The following is a 24,118-nucleotide window of genomic DNA, read 5'->3' as shown; positions in this document are numbered from 1 at the left end:
ATTCAGGAGGATACAATTACATGCCCATTCTATCGCCCGTTTATTAAAATGATTAAAGGGGTTTTTGCAGAGCCGATATCTCCATTAAAGTAATTCGCGTCGCATCAAAACGGGTGGCCATCTGCGTGCTTGCACGTGGAAAGTGCGATGCGTGGAAATAAAGCATGGAAATGTGGCGCATGTCTCTTGCAAACGACTTCATTACCAGGGGAGACGATTCTAAACGCTTGAGTTTATGAGTTGTGATGTGTGGGTCACGGAAATGTCGTAAATACTTTTGTCATTTGTTTGCGTTAGCATATACTTTCTAACTGTAATGTGATGACTGAATGTAATTCATTTGTGGTGGGGGGGGGGGGGGGGAGACCAATTCAATTTCTCTGAATGTGCAGCAGCCTTTCCGGGGCGATATACTTTTCAGCGGTGTCTGGATTAGTCCGGTTTATAAATTCCTGCTTGTTGATTTAATGGTGAATCCACCTTAAATCACACACAGGCTGGCTATGCTTCCCAGCCTGGGGTCCACTCTCACCTGAACCCCACTGCCAGGAAGATTTACAGCAAAGCCCTCAGCCACTGGGTCAGATGAGAACATGGAATTGCACTTTTGTGTTTGCCCGTTTGTGTATTACCAGATAAGACCTCTGTCGAAAGTGTAATATAGATGAATGCAGCTCAAGGTCACCAAGGTCCATCATTGATTAGACGGACATTATCCCTCATAACACGTCAGGGGAAACGGGAACTTAGACAAATGGCAAACTGTTCCGGCGAAATGATAGATATATCATAGAATGCCATTTTCCCGCTACTGTCTGCGTCTTTTCGGACATGCCCCAGCCTTCATGAAGCACTTGATAAATTGGCGGCACTTTCTGTCATGCAGATGCCTCGGTCTGTGTAGTTGATGTTGACAGATACGCATCTGTCCACCTCCGTGGTTTCCCTGCTCGCCTGCCTCTGCTCAAGGCGATGGATGGCTCTCAACAAAAGTTGTCTGTTGCAGTCTGTGGGCTGAGATTAAGACTAAGCAACAACAAAAAAAAGACTTAATCAGCGTCTCCACTTTATGCGGCGTCTGAAGTAGGCGAGTCTCCCCCCACCCATCCTCATCACATTCTACAGAGGCACCATAGAGAGCACTCTGGCCAGCTGCATCACTGTCTGGCATGGGAACTGCAAGACCTCCGACCACAGGTCCCTACAGTGGATAGCGAAGACAGCTGGAAAGATCATAGGAACTGCTCTCCCATCCATCCAGGCCATCTATGATGCACGGTGCACCCGGAAGGCTCTTAGCATTGTGAAGCACCCCACCCACCCTTCCCACATCCACTTCACCCTCCTACCCTCTGGCAGGAGGTACCGGAGCGTCCGTGCTGCCTCCACCAGACTATGCAACAGTTTCATTCCTCAGGCTGTGAGGTCCCTCAACAACCCGAACACTCAGACCTTCCATAAAATGACTTTTTGACCGTCTTACTCACCGTCCGTGTCAGGCGTGCTTGTGATGTTTAGGTCTGTGAAGTCATTCTTGCTTTTAATGCACTTTTTGTTTTTAATATTTATTGCGTGTTGTTTGTTTTTATGTGGCACTGTGGTCCATGTGAAATGTCATTTCCTTCCCTTGTATGTATGAGACATGCATATAAGGCAATGACACATAAAAGCAGTCTAAGAAACCCAGCTGTACTTCCAGCGATCAGGGAGGAAAGCTATGCTTGCATTCTTTGACTATAAAAGAAATGCTCACAGGCTCAACAATAGTGGGTGTGACTGAGACTGTCACTCTTTTGTGTTGTTTAAGTGCGTGTGTGTGTGCGTGTGCGTGTGCGCGCATGCATGTGTGTGTGTGTGTTTGTAGTGTATTTCCATAGAATTGTCTCTCAGAGGGAATTGAGTTGTGGTGCTGAAATGGAGCTGATGATCATTAGAGGAGGAAGTACTCTCTACTTGTAGCTCATACCCTTATATCCTCAGGACTGGTGGAACAGGTTCTAGAAGCTTCTGTTACAAGGCGCACGCCTGCAATATCCTCCATCTCAGCACTACAAAAGACAACAATATGCTCAAAGGACTGTTCCCTGGTGATTTAGATATATACGAGCACCTAGCACTGCTTACAGTATTATTTTCTCCAGTTTAGTGGGTCCACATGGTCCGTAAGGGTTGGCTTTCATTTGCATTTATCAATTCTGGTTCCACTTATCAAATCTGGTTCTTATTGAATCCTGGTTGCAATTCCTATCATGGATTTTGAGGAAGAAACCAAAATGTTTCGACAACAAAAACTATTATCTCAATATTAGGGCTGGGTAATAATTCAACTGTCATTGTTTACTGTCTTTCGATGGAGTTGTATTGGGATACAACTGCATCGTAAGAGCCCGCACTATTGGGTAGTGCGGGCTCTGAGGCTCCTGTAGCGCCTCCCAGAGCGCAGGGGGGAGAACTGTCCATGGTTGGGGTAGGTGGGATCTCTGCTGATGCTGAGACCCCTTCGAAGGCAGCGTTTGTGATAAATGTCTTTTATGGCTGGGAGCTGGGTACCGGTGATATGCCGGGCCGCCTTGACGACCCGCTGCAGAGCTTTCTGGTCTACTGAGGTGCAGCTGCCATACCACACTGAGATGCTGCTGGTCAGGATGCTCTCTATGGTGCAGTGGTAGAAATTGGTGAGAATTTTGGGGGCTAAGACGTGTGCTGCTCAGCCTCCTCAGGAAATGCGGGCGTGTTGGGCCTTTTTCACAAGGGCCTGGGTGTTTAATGTCCAGGAAAGTTCCTCGCTGATGTGGACTCCAACGAATTTAAAGCTGGAGACACACTCCACTTCCACCCCACTGATGTGTATGGGGAAATGGCTGCAGCTTCTAGACCTCATGAAGTCCACAATCAGCTCCTTTGTCTTCTACACACTGAGGACAAGATTGTTGGTAGTGCACGATGATGTGAGGTGCTGAATCTCACACCTGTAGGCCGTCTCATCGTTGTTGGGGATACGGCCAACGACTGTAGTGTTATCCGCAAACTTAACTATTACATTGGCAGGCAGTCCTAGGTAAAGAGGGAGAAAAGGAGGGGGCTCAGAACACAGCCTTGAGGGGCACCTGTGCTGAGGGTCAGGAGGTGTGGTCACCTAACCTAACAGACTGAGGTCTGTTGGTCAGGAAGTCCAGGGTCCAGTTACAGAGGGAGGGGTTGAGGCCAAGGGAGAGGAGTTTGGTGGTTAGTTTGGCGGGGATGATAGTGTTGAAGGCAGAGCTATAATCTATGAACAGCATCCGGATGTATGTGTTGGTAAGTTCAAGGTGGGTCAGAGCAAAATGCAGGGCAGTGGCAGTGGCATCCTCCGTAGACCTTTTGGAATGGTAGGGGAACTGATGTGGGTCGAATGTGGGGGGGATAGTGTTTTTGATGTGAGCCAGAACCAGTCTCTCAAAGCACTTCATGGCAACGGGGGTGAGTTCTATGGGTCAGTAGTCATTCAGACATGTGGGTGTTGGTTTCTTGGGGACAGGAATGATAGAGGTGGTCTTAAAGACTATGGATTGGGGCAGTGAGAGGTTAAATATAGTTGTGAAGACCTCAGCCAGCTGGTCGGAGCATTCCTGGAGGACCCAACACGTACGCCGTCCGGTCCGGTGGCTTTCTGTGTTCACTCTGTGCAGTGGTTCTCTGACCTTTGCGATCGATAGAGTGAGCACCTGGTTTTCTGGGTGGCTGGGGATTTTTGTAGCTGTGTATCTAGCTCTCTCTCTCTCTCTCTCTCTCTCTCTCTCTCTCTCTCTCTCTCTCTCTCTCTCTTTATATATATAATAAAGCTGAGAGATAATGTAACCCCTTAATGACATATCTAGTAATCACCCGGTGACATTTATTCACTGTCCGTGGTTGAGCATGTGGCATGCAGAACATGAATAGGGGCACCATTGATGTAGCTCATATTAAGGTCAATGGGCTGCCCCGATCCAAAGCCTCTGTTATCTAGAGATTACAGCCTACACCATGCATTTTGAGCTCATGTCCGCGTCCCTCGTTCTCTGTGTTTCTGTGCACATAGGCCCATGCTCGTTTTTATTCTTGCTTGTAGTGACAGGCGGGGCAAGTCTAGATGATGAGGGTTATCTGTCAGTATTCTGCAGAAACCTTGTAACCTCCAAACAAGGGTTTTTTTTTCTTCAGTTATAGGCAGGACGAACAGGTTAGGATTTTTTTTTTTGCTATTTTGGTGTACAATGTCAGAATGTGCAGTCACCTCACAGAAAAAAGGTCCTGGGTTCGAGGCCCGGGGTAGTCCGACCTTGGGGGTCGTCCTGGGTTGTCTTGCAGTTTGCATGTTCTCCCTGTGTCTGCGTGGGTTTCCTCCCACAGTCCAAAGACATGTAGGTCAGGTGAATCGGCATTACTAAAAAAATTGTCCCTTGGTATGAATGTGTGTGTGTGAGAGAGAGAGAGAGAGAGAGAGAGAGAGAGAGAGAGAGAGAGAGAGAGAGAGAGAGAGAGAGAGAGAGAGAGAGAGAGAGAGAGAGAGAGAGAGAGAGAGAGAGAGAGAGAGAGAGAGAGGTGTCGCCCCACCTGCCACCCAGTGACTGCTGGGGTAGGCTCCAGCGACCCTGAGAGCAGGAGAAGGGGTTCAGATAATGGATGGGTGGATGTTAGAATGTTGCCCCATGGGCATCCGGGTAGCGTGGCGATCTATTCCGTTGCCTACCAACACGGGGATCGCGGGATCGAATCCCCATGTTCCCGCCGGCTTTGTCGGGTGTCTCTACAGACACGATTGGCCGTGTCTGCGGGTGGGAAGCCGGATGTGGGCATGTATCCTGGTCACTGCACTAGCGCCTCCTCTGGTGGTTCGGGGCACCTGTTCGGGGGGGGGGGGGGGGCTGGGAGGAATAGCATGATCCTCCCACGTGCTACGTCCCCCTGGCGAAACTCCTCACTGTCAGATGAAGAGAAGTGGCTGGTGACTCCACATGTACCAGAGGGGACATGTGGTAGTCTGCAGCCCTCCCCGGATCGGCAGAGACCAGGATGGCTCAGAAGAGTGGGGTAATTGGCCGGGTACAATTGGGAAGAAAAAGCGGGGGAAATCCCCCCCCCCCCCAGAAAGTTGCCCCATGCAGGTGTAGGTAAATAAAGAATATAAGTCGAAAACAAAAACCGAACCATCCTTTCACACAGTAGCTCGTGTACAGAGACTCCGGGAACGGTTCGTGCAAAAATTAGGCAAGTCTAAATAATTGGCAGCCCTCCGAATGTCTGGCTACTGCCTGTGGGGCTGATGTTTCTACCCCCTAAATGGTGTTTTGTCACCAGTATGAGCACACAGTGTGAACTGCACTTACACCCAGATGTTGCTGGCCGGGATCCGATCATAATGTGAACCAGACCGCCTCTCCGCTGCTGGTGGCCTGCCGGATCCGATCACACCCCGATAAGCGTTACCATCAACATGCCAATACCTTGAATTGATTAGCGTAGATTTATCGTGGGCTTCCGGTCTGGAATACAGCTCTTAACGCTGGGTTTGGTCCTTTCTTTGTGAAATATTTACACACATGGGAGAAAGCATCAGGTGTCGGTCGCGGGTCTTTGTTTATTTACTTCTAGCACCCTCGTGCTTAACGCGGGTCACAGACGTTTACGTTTTTATCAGCGCCGCGCACCGTGAAGAATTTCTTGGTTGCACTGCATTCAGTATAATTTGTATGACGTGTTAAAAGCCTTTTATGGCTCTCAGCCGCAGCAAATTGTTGTGATATGATTTTTTTAAAACGCCCTGTGTGTGACTGGAAAGTGGCGGGCTGTCAGAGGGGTTTTAACGTGTCGAGGCAGCATGTGACAACTCCATTCTCTGTGGACTGTGTTCCTTGCCGAGGTTTAAATCTCTTATTGAATAGAGACTCTTAGCCCAGTTGATGGCACCAGGAAATTATGTTTATTCGTTCTAAAAATAAAACTCTTTAAGAATCGGCTGCACTCGGGTGACGGGCTCCAGCCTCTTATAATCATTCCTTCAGCTTAGGTACGTTCTGCTTTATTAGTTTCTTTTCTCACTAGATGATTTGCATTATGAAAAGGAATTTTACACTCGCACACACAAACACACATTTTTTTTTCCATTTTCTTTTATTGAAGAACTCGAGAGCATCTGTGAGCCTTGAGCGTCTGTGCCGATATGCCGCTGAAACATTATTTGTGTGGGAGATGGAAATATTCCCCACTCGTATTTAATATTGGCGATACCGTAAACAGCACTGAGATGGGAGAATTTATTCGAAGTTGCCCCAGTTGAATAACATACCAACAAAGGCGTCATCGGCTGAGTGAATGGAGAGCATTGTATGCCGCTGTATTGAGTCCGGTCTCCCTCCAGATCACAGTTAATGCTACAAACTGCAGCTTTGTGAGAGTGTCATTGTGTTACAAACTCAGGTAATGTAACTGACAAATACTTCTCGAACAATGAGGACCATACAATCTGGTGACGATTACTAAACAGACAGCGATTCAATTGGCAAAATACTGTCAACGTGTCGTATTTCATACAGCGCAGTACTTCTTGACTATACGTGAATATTGTGATGTCACCAGGCGATTATTACATATTTACAATTTACAATTTCATTTAGCAGACGCTTTTATAGCATTAGGAGTCTAAGCCACGCACTCTTACTGGAGACTCGTCCCAACAGGGGTTTGAACCGCCGATCTCCAGCGGCTGAGCTATCCAGCTGGTATCATTACATTTTTACAGCATAAATGGTTGAACATGGAAAATAACACAAGCCTCTTTATGGCGAGACAAAGCACTATTGAGTCATAGAAAGCTTACTACTAATCAGACCTACAGTGCAATAGACCACGCACTTGCACACACAAACTAAAGAGACTTGGATAAACACTGAAAGTGTTTCACAGTTTAGGCTAGCTACATTCTGTTATATTGGCCCACATTGAAGAAATCTTGTGTAAATATTATGATAGGAGTCATGTGTCCCTATAAGGCACTAGCTCTTGGCTCCGTCGTTGGTTTGCACACTCTGAAATGGCCAGAAAAGATTTTGCAGCATGTTGAAGTGTTGGTGGAATTATCCAGTGTTAATCCTAATGCTCGGTGTTTGCAGAAGTGTGTATAGATATTCTGCAGGTCAAGTCCATATACTACTTGTTTACCTATTAGCTTAAGTGTGCTTTAGCATTCTGGAATGGATATGCATAGCTTGCATATGGTGATTTTAATTAAGTTAGTTTAGTTCTTAGTTTTAAAATTAGAAACTCTGTAGCTCAAGTCCAACTTGTTTATTATACAGAGGAGTTCATCTGTTCTCATGATTCCGCTTCCGGTGTGGGAAGATGGTGGCGCGAATTCACATTTGCGGCGGCCTCACCCGCTACCATCCATGCGGTGTCTTTGTTCACGTCTGTGTCTTCGTTTTGTCTTCGTTTGATGACTTGGAGAGCTGGCGCTGGATCGGCTAGGAGAACTTGGTCTTCTGTGGCCTGTGGGCGGTGGCCTCGCCTGGCGTTGACTGGTGTTTTTGGCGTTGTCATGTGGAGTGCGGGGAGGTGTGTCAGGGGTGTCCAGCTGGGAGGGCTGGCGGTGGATTGGCTGGGAGAGCTTGGTCTGCTACGTCCGGTGGGCCCAGGGACTGCGGCCCCTGCCTGGAGCTGCACCAAAGGGGTAAACACCGAGGGTGGTCTGACAGGACGCGGAGGTGGGGCAGGCTAAGCTAACTGCTAGCCCATGCACATTGGCAGTTCTGACGGTCATCCTGGCTGGCGTTCATTCCCTTGGACTGTGATTTTTTTTTTCTTCCCAGTTTGAATGTATGTGCTGGTTTGGATATGTGTGGTCTTGTAGTTTTTGGATGTGTTTTTGTGTTGCACTGCTGTCGGCTGGGGGAAACGATATTTCATTTCATGTACACAAGTACATGAAATGAAATGACAAAGTGTTCCTGATTCCTGATGTGTTGGCCAAAAGTGTAGTCCTAGGCAAGTACATGTCCCTGTATGTTACAGGTTTTAATGCTCTTTCCGTCTGTCTGTCTGTCCGTCCATCCAGGTGTGGCCTCTGGCCTGGAAATTACATCCACAGGGCCGACATCTATAGAGAAAGCCAGCGGTCAGAGTGTAAAGCTGGATTGCCAGTTCTCTTTGGGCCCTGAAGACTCTGGACCACTGGACATTGAGTGGAGCTTGCTGGCCTCCGACAATCAGAAGGAGGACAAAGTGGTAAGTCTTTTCTTGTTGTTGGTTTCTAGTAATGGGTGCTCAGGATTGCGTCTCCAGATTTGATATATCTAGAGTACTTTATTTCAGAGGTAGAATTTTGTAGCTTAGTCTGGTAGCAGTTGGTTTCTTAACCATTTCATCACTCGAACGTTGTCATCTGAGCAGCATTCAGAGACATGAGGCTTTGTTCTTGCCTTTTGTTAGCTAGCTGAATTGAACCTTTCAGGTCTGGTCTCCTGTGTGTGGCTCAGGGAAATCTTTCACACACTCCCCTCAACTACTACTACTACTTTCGGCTGCTCCCGTTAGGGGTCGCCACAGCGGATCATCCGATCCGCATATTTGATTTGGCAAAGATTTTACGCCGGATGCCCTTCCTGACGCAACCCCCCCCCATTTGTCCGGGCTTGGGACCGGCACTAAGGATGCACTGGCTTGTGCATCCTCAGTGGCTGGGTTACACACTCCCCTCAACTACATTTCTATAAAAGCAGCAGTTAACGTTTACTTTTTTGCATTGGTTTAAAGCTCTATGGAGTCCCATATGTTCAGGAAGTGTATGGCTCAGCATTACCTTATTTGTTTCTGCTCATGGGTGTTTGTGTATATCTGTATGTTATGCAAGGGGTGAATTAGAGTAGGCCCATATACTTGCTGCTAGGTATGTATTTTCTTGTTGAGGTGTTGTGCTGATGAGGTAAATGTTATGCAAGCTGAAAGTTACCTGGACCAAATATATTTCCACTCTGGGGCCATTCTCAACACCATGCAATGGGAACCATAGTGTTTCTCTTTATCCAAGCTACTGTCTTCCATTCTCTGCATGGCCCTTAGCCACGGGCTCCACAGCAGCTTCAATGCTTCAAATGTCCTCAGGGCGTTCACAGGAATAGAGACAGACTCTCGGCATGAATCGTCCCAATGGTACGACTTTCCCTTGTGGCTCAGCACGCTCAACCCTCAACATCCCCCCACGTCTCCCCCCCCCCCTCTCTCCGTCGCTCTCGCTGTGCATCCTCGGGGCCTCAGAAGTATTGGCCAGGGCCAGAAATGGGTCAGGTGTCCATCGTTAGACTTCTTTGTGTCCCTCTCCCCTCATTTTCCCCCTTTGTTTGCCTTCCTCTCTTTCCCACTGACCCAACTGTACCCTTGTCTCTGCCTAGGTGGAGCCCTGTCCTCCAGCCTCCAGCCCCTACTCACTGATCTCTCCATTGTTTGTGGGTGTGCTGTGGAGCGAGCACCATATTCCCATCAGTTATCTGTTTTTGATCGACTTACTTTTATTTGGCATGGGACCCGGTGATCGTCAACTTGTGATAGTGGGTTAAAATGGCTTCAATCCATGTTTTTGTTCTTTATTTAGTAGGCTAATGGTTTTAATGAAGCTTGTATTGTATTTTGGGTTTTTTTTTTCAGTGTCTCAATGACTCTCAAAGGAGATGAAGAATCCAGTGTGGGTGGTTCCCTTTCAAGGGTTTTTTTTTTGTGCTTTACACAGCTGTAAGGATGTATTGAATTTTTAAAAAATGTAGTCAGCCTCAGATTATTCTTTCTCTTTTTCTTTCTTGCCATGCTATCTTCCTGATATCACTGCCCTCAGAGCTGTGAAACCGCTTTAGAAATTTAAGGTCAGTCATCTTCTGAACAAGATCATTCTGCAAGCCTATCAGAATTTGTCACATAATATATAGTACACACATACTTACATTCATGTACTCAGGCTAGTAGGAAGTCATGTGCACAGTAAATTCTTGGTAATTAGTGGCCTATTAATTTCAAGGGTGTGCTTAGTATATGTGACAGCGCTCAAAAGGATTAGGCTGGTCTGCTAGGACCAAAGGTCCTCAGCTGGACAAGGAAATTAGAGGAAGGCTAAAATTTATAGCCAGAGGGGCCTGGATCTCCACAGGCAATAATGGACATTTGCTCACAGGGTGAGATGGACAAATACAGGAAGAACTATCCTTAAGGTACCAATCAGAAGGTGCTATCTGCTCTGTTTCTATATGGTAGAGCTAGTCTGTAGCATCAGAGCACGTAGCCATATACCTGATTACCACGAGCTCTGTCACTGTGAGTAAGTGAGGTTATTTGCTGCGTGCCAAGCCGCCATTCTGTCATTCTTGCCGATCTGCATCCGCAGTTCCCCAAGGCAGATGCAACAAATCAAATCACGGCATATGTTAACCACCCTACTTATAAACATGGGAAATGGATTTAAACCCACGAATTGTACATCCCATCTGTATGCAGTCAGAGGTAAGGCTATTCATAACTGGTTCCAGCGGGGAATTTGTCTCTGTTCATCTGACGTAGCCCACATATCATTAGGGTCCTTTGGAGGCTGGTGAAGCATAGCTAATGTAGGTTGCTTTGTTGGGATGAAATGAAAGATGCCAGGCATGCCTACAGTAACAGTCATTTGCATTTGGCTCTCATGGCTGGGCTACAGATTGGCTGAAAGGAGGGTGTGCCCCGGGTGTTTACCACTGCCGTGAGGACAACGGTGAAAACAACTATGAAAACCAGATTAGAGCGGCGTGAAAAATGGTGATTTTACTTACAGAAGTAACTAAGAGAAAAGCATCACTTTGCAGTATCCCATTGGACTTAATCCTTTTTCATGCATTCACCTGTTCCGGTGGTGAGCAAGGCACCGTAGTGATTTGTTTTCCGAAGATGTCCCAGCACGAATTTGTACGTGAGGACAAAACCTTGGCAGGTTCGGGCGTCAGACCTTGACACTGTTGTTCTGAGGAAAGTTGTCGTGGTTGTTGCACATCAGTGACAGTTGTAGTTGCTTGCAGCCATGTTCTGTTGTTCTCTCTTTGGCCACAGAGGGTGAAGGACATTTCATCTATCTGTAGGAAGCGATTCCATTGTAACCTTGAGAACCCGCAGTGTGGTAGTGGAGTGGCTCCTGTGGAAGTGTACAGTAGAGGCAATTCATCTCCCCCCCCCGAGTTAAAAGCCCCTGCGGTAGGCCCAGAGACACTCAGCAGGCTGTCGAGAGTATACAGGTGTCAACCCCTCTCCGCTTTCGCCCCTCAAATCAGCATCAGCCCTGCCCCTCCCTCTCCCTCCCCCACTTCCTCTCCCTCGGCGACGATGTCACATGACGACGACCTCATCTTTACGTTTACCCGTCAAACACAGATCACCTCTCTTTCTTCTCTCTTCGTCTGGCCTCCCGCCGACAGCGCTGCCCTCTCTGACACTACAATGGCGGCCTTTGACTTGTGCGCCAAAATTGATCCGTGGTGACCGCCCACACCAGATGGTGGTTTTAACCACCGGGCGTCCCACCTGTTTCGGGAACCAAGCGCAGACAACAGGCTGCGTTTCTGTCTGCTCCATCCCTGCCAGCTTGCGTCGTCATCTGCCCTTTGCTTTTATTGCCTCTTCTTTTATGGGGATAGTCTGCTTCATCGGACTGCTTTGGTTTGCCAGGTTACCGTGCACTGGGGAGTTTGTGTTGGAGATGTGTGCATGTGCGTCCTAAGTGTTTTTTGTCTGAGCGTAAGACTTTTCTGTGCCCGGGGCAGTTTCATTTCCTCTGCTCCGCGGTCTCATCTCTCACATTATTACCGCTGATGTTTTGATCCCTGCTGAAATTCGATGGCCCAGCTTTTCCCCCCTGTGAGAGCAAGGTGGAATGTTATCGGCAATTACCTGTTTGCATGGCTAATATGTGCAGGATGTACACAGCACCCCCCTCTTGTCTGCCCTGAGCCGGGTCCTCCGACCAGAACTTGCTCCAGTCGGAACAGGCAGACACAAGGCAGCCCGTCTTGTCTATTCATCAGAACCCCTTTATCGACTCGGTGTGCCTTTTATTTCGCTCCTCCCTTGCTTCCCTTGCGTGATCTGCCTCCTCTGATGGATTCATTATGCATCCTCTCCTCCTGCCATGTTCACTTCTTTTTCCCCACCTCCTCCGCTACACCCAGGGGCATCATTGTATATGTGCGCCCGACGTTGATCGTGGCACAGAAAACCACACCGACGACTGTCTCCGTGGATTTTGAGAGGAGCCTGTGAGAGAATGGGAACTCTTTTCATTGTCATTTGGTTTTACCCTTTCTTTCCCGTTTCCTCTGGTGATGGATGGGTTGCTTTTTTTTTGTTTCTTCTACCCCCACAACTCTTTTAGTGTTAGTTTTCTTGTTGACTCCACCCGGCTTTCATCTGTTGGCATTTCCTTGTTGCCTTAAAGCGTTGGACAGATTTTTTTTTGGCAGGGCTGGTTGGTGCTGTTGGTTGGTGCTGGGGGGCTGCACTGCCTTGTTGACACAGCAGGTGTTGATTTGACTCCACAGTGGTGGCTTTGTTTGTTCCAAGTCCATACCTCTGCAGCGCGGAAAGGGCAAAATGGCACATGCTGCCAGACTGAAGGGCGTTGGGAAGATAAAAGGGGAACTGCTCTCTCTCTCGCTCGCTCTCTCTCTCTCTCTCTCTCTCTCTCTCTCTCTCTCTCTCTCTCTCTCTCTCTCTGCACGACATAATTTTAACGGTTCAGTGCACAGGGCCATGCACACATTTCATTCCAAGTACAGCTGGGCAATAACTCAATATTATCATTTATTGTCTTTCAGTGACATTGCATCGAGATGAAATTCGAATATTGTCGTATCATGCTACTCAACTTTGGTGTCCAGATTAATGACAAGGAGCATCCATTACCTAAAATTTGTCACAGAATGAGGTCTGAAATATTTAAGGGAGCATTATTTGAAAACTAGCGTTAGCCTGATGCTATATGTGTATATATTATATATTTGATATTTACATCACCAGACAGTTCAGTGTGATGAACCTCATGTGGATTCTTAAGCAGGCGTGTGTCAGCAGATCATGATCTAATATCAATATTGGGTTCAATTCCCTTTGATGTTCTGGACAATAATATTTTTCCTATCCCCCAGCGCAGATTTCAAAGTGCTTCTTCTGTGGGGGGCCGTTCTTGGTAAACAGGTCGGATGCAGTTAGGGTCGGGTACCAAACTTGATACTTTTAGGAGTACCGACTGAATTACATCAGTACTACCGAGTACCTAGTCATGTTATATCAGTCGGTGCCAAAATGTCGGTACCTTGAGAGTGGGTTGTGTTGTGAATCAAAATAAATATTGATGAGATTCCTTATGAGCCTTACAGAAAAATCCGCCCTAGTTTACGGCTTGTTGCAAGTGCACATCTGGGTGAGAGAATATACGTGAGAGAGAGACAGCAAGACTGTGTTGCCCCTCCCCTAAACCTACAGCTTGTTCAAGTCCAACATAGTCAGGGCAACGGCGAGCCGAAAATTGTTCATTTGTGGGGGGGGGGGGGGGGTTTACTCTATTATTTTTCCCTGTTTTCCCAACCCCACTACATGAACTTACCTTGCCGCTAAGACTGCTAGATCAGGATGTGACATGTGCTCCCTCCGAGACACACAGCAGCGCTCTCGTGTTATGCCCCGGTGGCTGTGACGGGCTGGAGGTTGTAGGGCGCTAGGGAGGGGTTTTATTTTGTGGTGTGTTACAACAAAATGTTCTAAATAAATAACAGTGTTGAAATTGAGAAGTTTGGACTTATTCTTTTTACAACTGAAAGTACATTTTTGTTATTACAGAGGGAGTAAAGTACCGAAAAAAAAGGCACCGTTGGGTACTGGTACTGAATTCCAGGCACCGGTATCTGTTCAGATGTGAACATTACCCAACCCTGGATGCAGCGTGTGAAACCCATTACTCAATACAGCCCCCTCCTCGATTATTTCCAGGTGATACTGTACTCGGGCGACAGGGCCTACGAGGACTACTATCCTGTTATGAAGGGCCGTGCCCATTTCAACTCGGCCGACCCAAAGAATGGCGATGCCTCCATCAACCTGACTGGGCTGAAGTCCACGGACACGGGTACCTACCAGTGCAAGGTGAAGAAGGCTCCTGGCATCCGCAGCAGGAAGATGCTGTTGACCGTCATGGGTGAGTGAACTCATCACCACAGCATTCCACATTTCCCTTGGTGCTGAGGTTGTTTATTGATTGATTGATTGATTGATTGATTGGTCACAGAATAAATTCACTCGCTCTTTACAGAAGAAATTCTCCAAATCCCATGTCCTCTTTGCTTTGACTGTTTTGACGTAATCCCTTGCCTGGGTCCAGACCTTTGAATCCAGCCACTCCACTGAGTCGACGGATTCTTCTGGTCTGGCATCATGACATGAAACAGTGGATTCTCGGTTGAAATGGCGATTAGCCAATGGGTGCCGTGGGGAGACTAACAATTAACTGGTCAGCGCCATGGGCCGGACTAACCCCATTGTCGAGCTGTTGTCAAGCGTTAAGACGGCATGTCTTCTCAATATCACCCCACGAAGTAGTTTGTTTTTACTTCACTCCGCTCTCAAAACACTGGCAAAACCTGTATGTCGGGGGTCCGCGGTGGTGTAGCGGTCTAAGCATCGGCTTTGTGTCGATGCAGTTGCCCACTGGGGACCGGGGTTCGTGCCCCAGTCTCGTCAGATCCGACTATGGCCAGATTCGATGAAACAGCAATAATTGGCAACGCTGTCTTCGGGAGGGGGCGGAGTCGGCTTGTGTTCGTCACATGAATACGTGTCTGGGTGTGTCAGAAAAAGCAGTGGTTCGGCCTGGATTCACCTTGCCACTTCCGTGACGAGGCGTCTCCTTCGAGACTGCCGGCCGGAGAGATGCAGTTGGCGAACGCATGCAGTACGAGGGTGGGAGTTTGAACTAGAATAGGGAGCGATTGGCCACTAAATTGGGAGAAAAAGGGAAAAATCAGAAATAAATGTATAAAAAAATAAAATAAAACCTGTATGTCAGCATGACTACACATCAGTGTCAACTTAAAAAAAAAACGTTAGGTTGAGGCGGATACGTGGTTCTCTAGTGATTGGTTGGGGAAAATCGAATCCCCTTCCCTCACAGAAATCAGTTAGGGTCTAGTCAGACTGAAGATGGGGATGGAGTGTAATGAGTTGACACCTCTGTCTGATAAAGGTAACATAATCCCTGCAAACATGCTATGTGATGTGGCTTTAACCTACCTAGAACATTTGTTCTTCATCATACAAGTCTTATTTTACACAACGGCTGTATGGTTATGGCCCAAGTGATCATTCTGACTAGTTTGCTTGGTGGTGTAATCTTGATTATTATTTTGTTTATTGTGAATGTCAGTCAGGATAAATTGAGGAAAGAAATTGTTTTGCCGCACTTCACTAATTAACATTTGCAGCTAAATAAAATTTTTCATTATAACTATTAAAACAAAAATCCGGATATTCCACGATCTCATCTGTTCCCCACCACAAACTGGATAGGCAAAGATAACTGTTCAAGTACTGTTGAGCGAAACAGATTTATTTATTTTTCCACATATTGAACTTGGTTCAAATGAAATGATTTAGTCTTTTAAAGCAATGTGTCAGAACCACTGCAAGAGTTTCGTTTTGACCTACAGTTGGCGAGCCTTTTTCTTTTTTTATTGCATGGCTTGTGAATGACACATTACTGTTGTGTAAGTCAGCTGATTCACTCCCTTGGCAAACACCGAGGAACACAAACATGCACACTGGCCTTGCTGGTCGGTCAGCAGTGACGTCAAAAGTTCATTTGCCTCTCGAAACTGGCCTGCTATTTGCATGCAGAAAAAAACAACACTCTCGTCCACTATACTATCAGCTGGTTCGATGAGGTAGTCACTGGATTGTGCTGCCGCGTTCGAAGCAGCGTCACCCAGACGGTAAAAGGGATGGTTGTCGACCCGGTGCGGTTTCTTAGAACGTGTGACGAACTCGCTGCACTGCACAGACGAGCTCGACCAGGATGACTTGAAAAACGAGCCAGGTTGTCAGCAGTCCTGTTGTCACACCGCTAAGCGTTTCTCTCGGCTCTAATGAGGGAGATGAATGTGCTCATTAATGGCCGTTGAGTCTCTTTGCAGCGGCGGTGGGATCTGGCTGGCTAGACGGGCATTCTCACTGCCCTTGGGGAGGCCATGTTACATAAAAACAACCATTTGACCGGGGAAACATCACCGAAGCGTTAGTCACCACAGCCGTCGCTGCTACAACCCATGCTGAAAGCCGCTTGAGCATTCACACGGGGCAGCCTGCTCCTCCTGGCGACAACCCCGCTCAGCTACTACTTACAGGTCAACGCCCATGATTTACACCAAGAGGATGATGTCTCGTTTCAGCAGAAGCTGAGAGACGTTTATTCGTCATCGACCACTTGGTTTTTATTAATGGTCGCTGTCAGAAAAATATCTTCAGATCCGTATGATTAGATATCCCTTGCTGAGGCAACCCGGGGCGGCGCAGAAGAGAAACTAAGTTGTTAGCGTCGTTGTTGCGTGTTGACTTTTGATAGTTGTGATTTCCTTGTACAGAGTAGGTTATGGTAGACGGTCAAATGCTTGCGGGTCGGACTCACCAAGAACAAAACTTTGCATAAATTGAATTTTCATATGTGGTTGTACGACTGTGTAGCGCTGTCATCTTCCACCGTGAGCCGAGAAGATGTCTGTTCCAGAAATTCTCCTGTCCTGTGCAGCCCTCTTTCCTATATAGGCTTACTCCCATTTCTTTTTACTTCAAGTTTCGGTCTTGAAGGAACATTTTGAAAAAATCCTACCTCACTCCTCAGCTGTTTCCTCCTGTGCATGACTGTTGTAATTTCGCAGGACTGTTTCAGTGGGGGCACCGTGGTTTTGACCATTCCACTGTGTACTAATGGCTCCTTGTAAAGGTTAATGATCTAGGAATTGCGTGTTTAATCCACGTACACATTGTGCGTCACTGGATATGGTTGTGAGCCGAAAGGACAAGACGTAAATGTAAATCTTACCCCTGTTGGGGGCCAACTATGGGCAGAAAGTTTGGCCCTCACAGTGAGCGAATGAGGGAGGGAGGGAGGGAGGGAGGTGGTGCAGGAACAGAAGCTAGCTGGAGGCTACAGAAGCTGACAGGCTGCTGGCTGTTGACCCGAGGGGCGGGAGGCGTTCGTGGCGGAGAAACGGTGACAAGGAGAGAGGAGGACATCTTGCCTGCTCCGCACTCTTACCCTCAGGTCAAACTTGTCACAAGGTAGATGGTCCCAAGAACATCGGAGACTTGCATGAGTACAAACACACGCAGGGCCACGTGTCAGACTGTACACCGGGGCGCCTGCGTCCCCTGTCGTGAACACTTCCCGTCCAAGTTTACACGCTGACATACGCGGAGGAATCTGTCCTCCGTCCGGGTTCGATACAGGTGGCGTTGTCCATAGCCGCGTGTAATCTTTCGGCCGAGGTCTGACAGTGAAGCTAACGGAAGTAGATGAACCGGCACGTCAGCAGCTCTCACAAGCATTCGCCGTCTCCCGGTGGACTCGAGCCGTCCAATAGCCGATCACTTCAACTTTGTCTTCCAGAGAGCTGCGTCCGAACAATCCTTATCACCGTTAAGACCATGGCTGCAGCCATTCCCTTTTAACGCTCCGGACGTGACGTTGGCACTCGCTAGTGGGATACCTTTCCTCCGACCGTCCAGTAACCAAGACGTGTGCCGTCCTGCAAGCAGCAGGCCTCCTGTGCAAAGGGAAGGCCACAGTTTTAGCCCTGCGCTCATCTCGGTGGTCGTATAGTCTTGTCCACCTCCCACGTCTTTCATCGCAGTACTTTCTCTGACAGAGCCAGGTAGTCCTCTGGAGTCCCCCTCTCTTCTGACCTCACCTTTCTCTCTCATATCAGACAAATCTGCTCACGGGACAGCGCTCCCGATATGAGAAGCTGTGCCTCACCGCCCTCGGATGTGTCGACTTTCACTTTTTAAAAGAGGCCCTCAAAATGTCCTGGCTCTCTGACGTTTACCACGGTGTGTGCGCCCGGGCGTGAACGTGCATCCGTGTGACATCACAACGGAGGAAGAGGGGGCCGCGGAGTGAGGAGCAATGCAACCTTGGCCCCTTGTCACCCTTCCGTCCCGTCAATCACAGCTCTTTCAATATCTCCACCAGCCCCGCGCCTCTCCGTCTGCCCTGACCCCCGCGCTTTAGATTAGACGGAGCGCTCCCATGGGAGAAAGCAGCCTGTCTGCCGTTAATCCACACCATTCTGCCTGCTAAGCCCCCCCTCGGCTCAGATCTGGCCAGCCCCTCTCCAGGGGTTTGTTATTATGGAGCCCATTACTGCACTATGATGTCAGCGCCTGTTGTTCTCAGACAAACACATGCTCGCTCGCTCTCTCTCTCTCTCTCTCTCTCTCTCTCTCTCTCTCTCTCTCTCTGTCTCTCTCTCTGTCTCTCTCTCTCTCTCTCTCTCTCTCTCTCTCTCTCTCTCTCTCTCTCTCTCTCTGTCACTCGCATATATATATATTTATATATATATATAGCTTTTTTTCTTCTTCTGGAAACCGTCAATGGTGTTGATAAAAGTGCTCAACAAATTAGGAGTGGGATATTGACCATATATATATGTGTGTGTGTGTGTGTGTGTATGTATATATATATATGTATATATATATGTATGTGTGTATGTATATATGGCGGCCTGTCCAGGGTGTCTCCCCACCTGCCACCCAATGACTGCTGGGATAGGCTCCAGCATCCCCGCGACCCTGACAGCAGGATAAGCAGTTTGGATAATGGATGGATGGATGGATGGTCAATATTCATATATATATATATATATATATATATATATATATATATATATATGCAACACATACACACTCTGCAGAGTTGAATTGAGTGATTGTGGCATCAAGTTCTCCCCCCTCATAGCCCCTACCTTTCTCCACCTCCACTCTCTCTCCCCTACCTTCTCACCCTCCCATCTCCCTTCCTCAGTGCCTGGCTGACTGTGTGTCTGCCCTCTTGCCCTTCACTGGAGTTGGTCTGCTTTTAATTTGGAGCTCTGTTTGTTTTCACATTCCCCATCTCATCTCCTGCCAACACTGACTGACTGAGGAGTGTGTTTGCACATGTTCAGCTTTCAACTAGAGGCCCAGTTTCTGTCCTTTACCCTGAGCACTGTGTGTGTGTGCCTGTGTGCTTGTGTGTGTGTCTGCATGTGTGTGTCCATTATTCTGAGTGACAGCACCTGTAATGACAACAGCTGTAATGACAGCAGCTGTATCAATTACCCTGATTACTGCTCTCATTATGCTGATGACTGCTGCTTTAAGCAGGAGGGAAATCGACAGTACACGTACCTCTGCACACACAGTCAATGTGTCCTCGCAGTGTGGGACTGAGAAATGAGGGGCTTCATGGGGTTGAGTAAGAGAGTGTGTGTGTGTGTGTGTGTGTGTGTGTGTGTGTGTGTGTGTGTGTTTACTGGGGGGATTTAGGAGGGCTGGGGTGTGTAGACATTATGCATTCTGTTGTTCCAAGCTAATGTGACCACCTGGGCATGTCTGCCACATCTTATGCTCTCTCTCTCCTCTCTCTCTCTCTCTCTCACCCCCCCCCACCCTTCCCTTCACTTTGTCTCTCCACAGTGAAGCCGTCCAAGCCAAGGTGCTATGCAGAAGGCCTCACCGAGGAGGGCAAGGACATTGTGCTGAGGTGCCTATCCAGCGAGGGCACCAAACCCCTGCAGTACACCTGGGAGAGGACCAGTGACAGCAAGCTGCTGCCTGCCTCTGCTGTCCTGGGTAATGACTCACTCTTCCTCTCTCGTACGCTCAGACGAACACAGAGCCGCATGCTCTCGACAGCCAAAACTGGCTGTTTTAAAGGTCAAACGGCGACGCTGTTCCAGAATGATGTGCATTTATCTTAATGTGTCTGATTCTTGTCCTCATGAAGTTCTCTCATCCTCCCCCTGCAGACCCCACGGCAGGTAGCATGAATGTGAGGAATGCATCTGCCAGCGCGTCTGGCACCTATCGCTGCACAGCCAACAACCGCGTAGGAAGCGAGGAGTGCATTTTGCAGCTCAACATCACGCCACGTAAGTGTCCACCTAGCTTTCCGTTCCAACACCAGTTAGTGTTGAGGCTGCTACACAACTCTCTCTCTCTCTCTCTCGCCTCTTCATTTGTCAGTCTGGAACAACTGGCTGTAAACTGTGCTGCTCGAGTTCAGCTTTATTCTCATGAGTATTTAGAATACAGCGACGTTCTTGTGCTCTGGCTCTCTCTGCCTTAACACAAGGGACACGAGGACAAAGAACACAAGTACACAGCATCCCCAAAAAGAAAAAAAAATGGACCGGGTAGTGTAGCGGTCTGTTCCGTTGCCTACCAACACGGGGATCGCCGGTTAGAATCCCAGTGTTACCTCCGGCTCGGTCGGGCGTCCCTACAGACACAATTGGCCGTGTCTGCGGGTGGGAAGCCGGATGTGTGTATGTGTCTCTGGTCGGTCGGGGCGCCTGTTCGAGTGGGGGGGGGGGCTAGGGGGAATAGCGTGATCTTCCCACATGCTACGTCCCCCTGGCGAAACTCCTCACTGTCAGGTGAAAAGAAGCGGCTGGCGACTCCACATGTATGGGAGGAGGCGTGTGGTAGTCTGCAGCCTTCCCCGGATCGGCAGAGGGGGTGAAGCAGCGACCGGGACGGCTCGGATGAGTGGGGTAATTGGTCAAGTACAATTGGAGAGAGAAAAAAAGTACACAGTGAATCCATACATTATGTACACAGTACAGGATAACACAATGATGTAGGATGCATGTGGGTGCGTCAGCTGTTCAGCAACCTGACTGCCTGTAGAAGGAAGCCATTACTGAGACGGGTGGTGTGTGAGTTGATGCTCCGGTAGCGTTTTCTTAGCTGGAAAATGCGAGAACAGAGCGTGAGCGGGGTGGCTGGTGTCCTTAATGACATGTGTGGCTTTCCTTTTGCAGTGAGTGGTGTAAATATTATGAAGTTTCGGTAGTCCCACGCCAGTGATTTTGAGCAGTCCACAGTCCTGGGCGGTCAGGTTGCCACACTGACAGTTTGGTAGTGGATAGTAAGCGTTTACTCATCCTTGTTCCGCTGACAAATGGACGACGGTGACTCAGGTCAATATCGGCCATCTTGTTACATCTCAACTTGTTTAGAAAACGAAGGGCACATGAGTGACCAGTTATTTGAACTGCTTAGGGTTTGGACACACACCAACGTTGCTTAACGTACTTGTTTTCAGAGATAAAGTGCACATGTTATGTAGTTGTGTGATTATGGTTCTGGGGTTGATGCTGGGTTTTGAATGACCCCTGAGTATGTGTGTGTGTTTTGCTTTCGGTTTACCGACTCCCCCCATACCTCATCTCTCTTGTCTTGTCCAGCTCCCAACACTGCGGGCATCATCGCAGGGGCCGTCATAGCTGTGCTGCTTATCCTCATCATCATCGCCATCATCCTCTTCTGTTGCTGCCGTGCCCGTCACAGGAAGAAGTACGAGAAGGAAATCTGTAACGAGATCAGGTGCGCTCCCAAAATACCGATGAGAGTTGGTTCTCAAATACACAAAGCTGTCTGCGGACCTAACAAAGCAGTGATGTTGTAATGGTGTGCGGCGGGGCGGGCAGTCTTCTCCAGAGAGGGCCGGTGCGGGTGCAGGTTTTTGTTCCAACCGAGCAGTTACACACCTGTTCCCGCTAATCAACCAGTGGAGTCTTTGCTGAGGAACTTGATTAGGAGACACAGGTGTGTAACTGCTCGGTTGGAACAAGAACCTGCACCCACACCGGCCCCTTCTGGATAAGATTGCCCACCCCTGAATTAGAGTAATATTCCTTTGACTATTCAAAATTAGGTAAAATGCTGCCATTAAAATGCCGGGGGGGGGGGGCAGCGTCTCATAATGCTGTCATTTGGCCACGGTTCGTCTCAGACACGCATCACACACACACAGCACACACCTACAGAGCCCCGGCAGCCGTGAAAATGGTTGTCGCCAAATCAGCGTTTTTCTTTTTTTACCCTTCCTCAAATAAATGGCTGTCGTAATCAGTTTGAAAGCTTTGTTTGCTCTGTGGATCCCATGTCTGGCTCTAGCCCTCTTCCGGACCCACCCTCAGGGTCAGAGCATTCCATCCGTCCCGTTTCGGGCTTCTCTTCCAACCCCGAGGCCCGCCACTCCTCTACTCCGGACTGTATCTGTCTAACAACACAATGTGGCACCACTGGCACTGTGGGACAAAGAGGATTAGACCGCTGGCTCTGCCTCGCATGCACAGACACGCTGAAACTCTATAATGTGGACAAACTGTGCACCAAACAGACACTGGCCCCTTGGGTGCCGTTTGATTAAGCTCTTAACTGGATTATTGCTGCTTATTAGCTGTTAATGTGGTGTTAGTTGTTGATGTGGTGTCAGGGGGAGTACGTGATGTTGCTGGTTTGGACACTAAGCTCGATGTCTTCAGGCTGTTGCACAGCAACTGTGTGGCTGACCAGAGCAGACACAGTCTAAGCAGTCATACAAAAGCACTCTCCAACCGAATGTCACTTTTTATTCACTCCATCTCTTCTTGTATCTCGTCCCTTCTTCCTACTCTGTTTATTCAGGTGGTCTTTTTATGTTAGGTTGTTTTTGGGTTTGTATTGTACCCATGGTGCTGACACCACAGCATCAATAAACCTCAGTAAGAAAACGGGTTATTTTTTTGTCTCAGACGGGCGTCGGGTGTTGCTCTTAAACAAAAATTAGTTTGATTGTTCAGCTCTTTGTCTCCCTGTGTTAACTCCCCCGTCTCTCACCTGCAGGGAGGACGTACCCCCTCCTAAGAGCCGAGTGTCGACAGCGCGCAGCTTCACCAGCGTGGGCAGCCAGCGCTCCTCCCTGGGCTCCATGTCGCCCTCCAACCTGCACGAGTACGCCCTCAAGCCCCAGTACGACAAGATCCCTTCGTCAGAGGAGTTCGAGAGGCCTCCTAGCCATGCCCCACTGCCCCCACCCACCGCCTCCAAGATGGCCGGCCCCAACCTCAGCCGCATGGGAGCCATCCCTGTCATGATCCCCGCCCAGAACAGGGACGGCTCTATCGTCTAGCACCACCCCTTTCTCACAGTAGGGACAGGATGGTGCAAGGAGGACCAGTGGGTGGGTGGGGGGGTGGGGGTGGGGTCGGGCGGGATGTAGGATGGGGCAAGCCGATGAAGATGGAAAAGGAGCTGGGCTGGGCTGACGAGCCTGACTTACTGCTCTTCGCTATTTACAAAAGGGAGAATAGTCCCTCTATGAAGGCCTGGCTCTGGTGTGGTGCTGAGAAGACGAGCGCTGCAAACCACATCAGACCACATCAACTTTTTACCTAAGACAAAAAAACAAAAAAAACTTTTATGAATCTCTTCCAAGACTTTCGCACAGAGAAAAAAAAAAGAAGTAATTTTAGGGTTGATACACAGCTCAGTGGTCAATATACAGAATTTATTGTACATAGTCGAATGCATGTATTTTGTTGTTTTTTGTTCTGTTTTTTTTTTTTTTTTTTTTCTCAGTTGGCCCTTTCAGTAGAAATATATGTTCAGCAAACTGAGGCCCCAAACTGGCCAGCGATTTGTGTACCGCTGTATGCATGTATGTGTAGAATAGCAGCTGTGTGGTTGCCTGTGTGTATGTGGAGGGGAATTTAGCAAACGTGTAGTTCAGCTGTTGCCTAACTGATGAAATACCCAAACTGCAGCATGAGAAATTTCTTTTAAATCAATCCAATAACCTCTGTGAATAATAGGTGCTGTGTGCGTTAAATGCTCAAATGCAGACTTATGTGAATTTAAAATTTGAACAGATTTTTTTTTTTTACATAAAGGGGTTCCCAGAGATTTGAACTGACGTTATAACCCATCCCTCCCACTGTTAGTTATGGGATAGCCGATCCCACCGGCCGTGTCGGCAAGCTGCAGGAACATTTAGGCAACTTGTTGTTTGACTGTTTACTAT

General features: G+C 48.3%; 1 protein-coding gene across 1 annotated transcript in view; it reads left to right on the top strand.

Moving 5' to 3' along the window:
- cxadr (CXADR Ig-like cell adhesion molecule) overlaps positions 1–23,271 on the top strand; it is a 59,354-nt gene extending 36,083 nt beyond the window's left edge. Inside the window, exons 2-7 of the mRNA XM_056285312.1 lie at positions 8,072–8,241; positions 14,008–14,212; positions 19,744–19,899; positions 20,076–20,198; positions 21,519–21,657; positions 22,942–23,271. Of these exons, the coding sequence (XP_056141287.1) occupies positions 8,072–8,241; positions 14,008–14,212; positions 19,744–19,899; positions 20,076–20,198; positions 21,519–21,657; positions 22,942–23,227 (1,079 nt within the window). The 3' untranslated portion in view covers positions 23,228–23,271. The remainder of the gene's footprint in view (positions 1–8,071; positions 8,242–14,007; positions 14,213–19,743; positions 19,900–20,075; positions 20,199–21,518; positions 21,658–22,941) is intronic.
- Positions 23,272–24,118: the final 847 nt, after the last annotated feature.

This window comes from Lampris incognitus, chromosome 8 (genome assembly GCF_029633865.1).
Source record: "Lampris incognitus isolate fLamInc1 chromosome 8, fLamInc1.hap2, whole genome shotgun sequence".
In the NCBI taxonomy this organism is placed as follows: Eukaryota; Metazoa; Chordata; class Actinopteri; order Lampriformes; family Lampridae; genus Lampris; species Lampris incognitus.
This window is presented reverse-complemented; position numbering and strand designations above follow the sequence as displayed.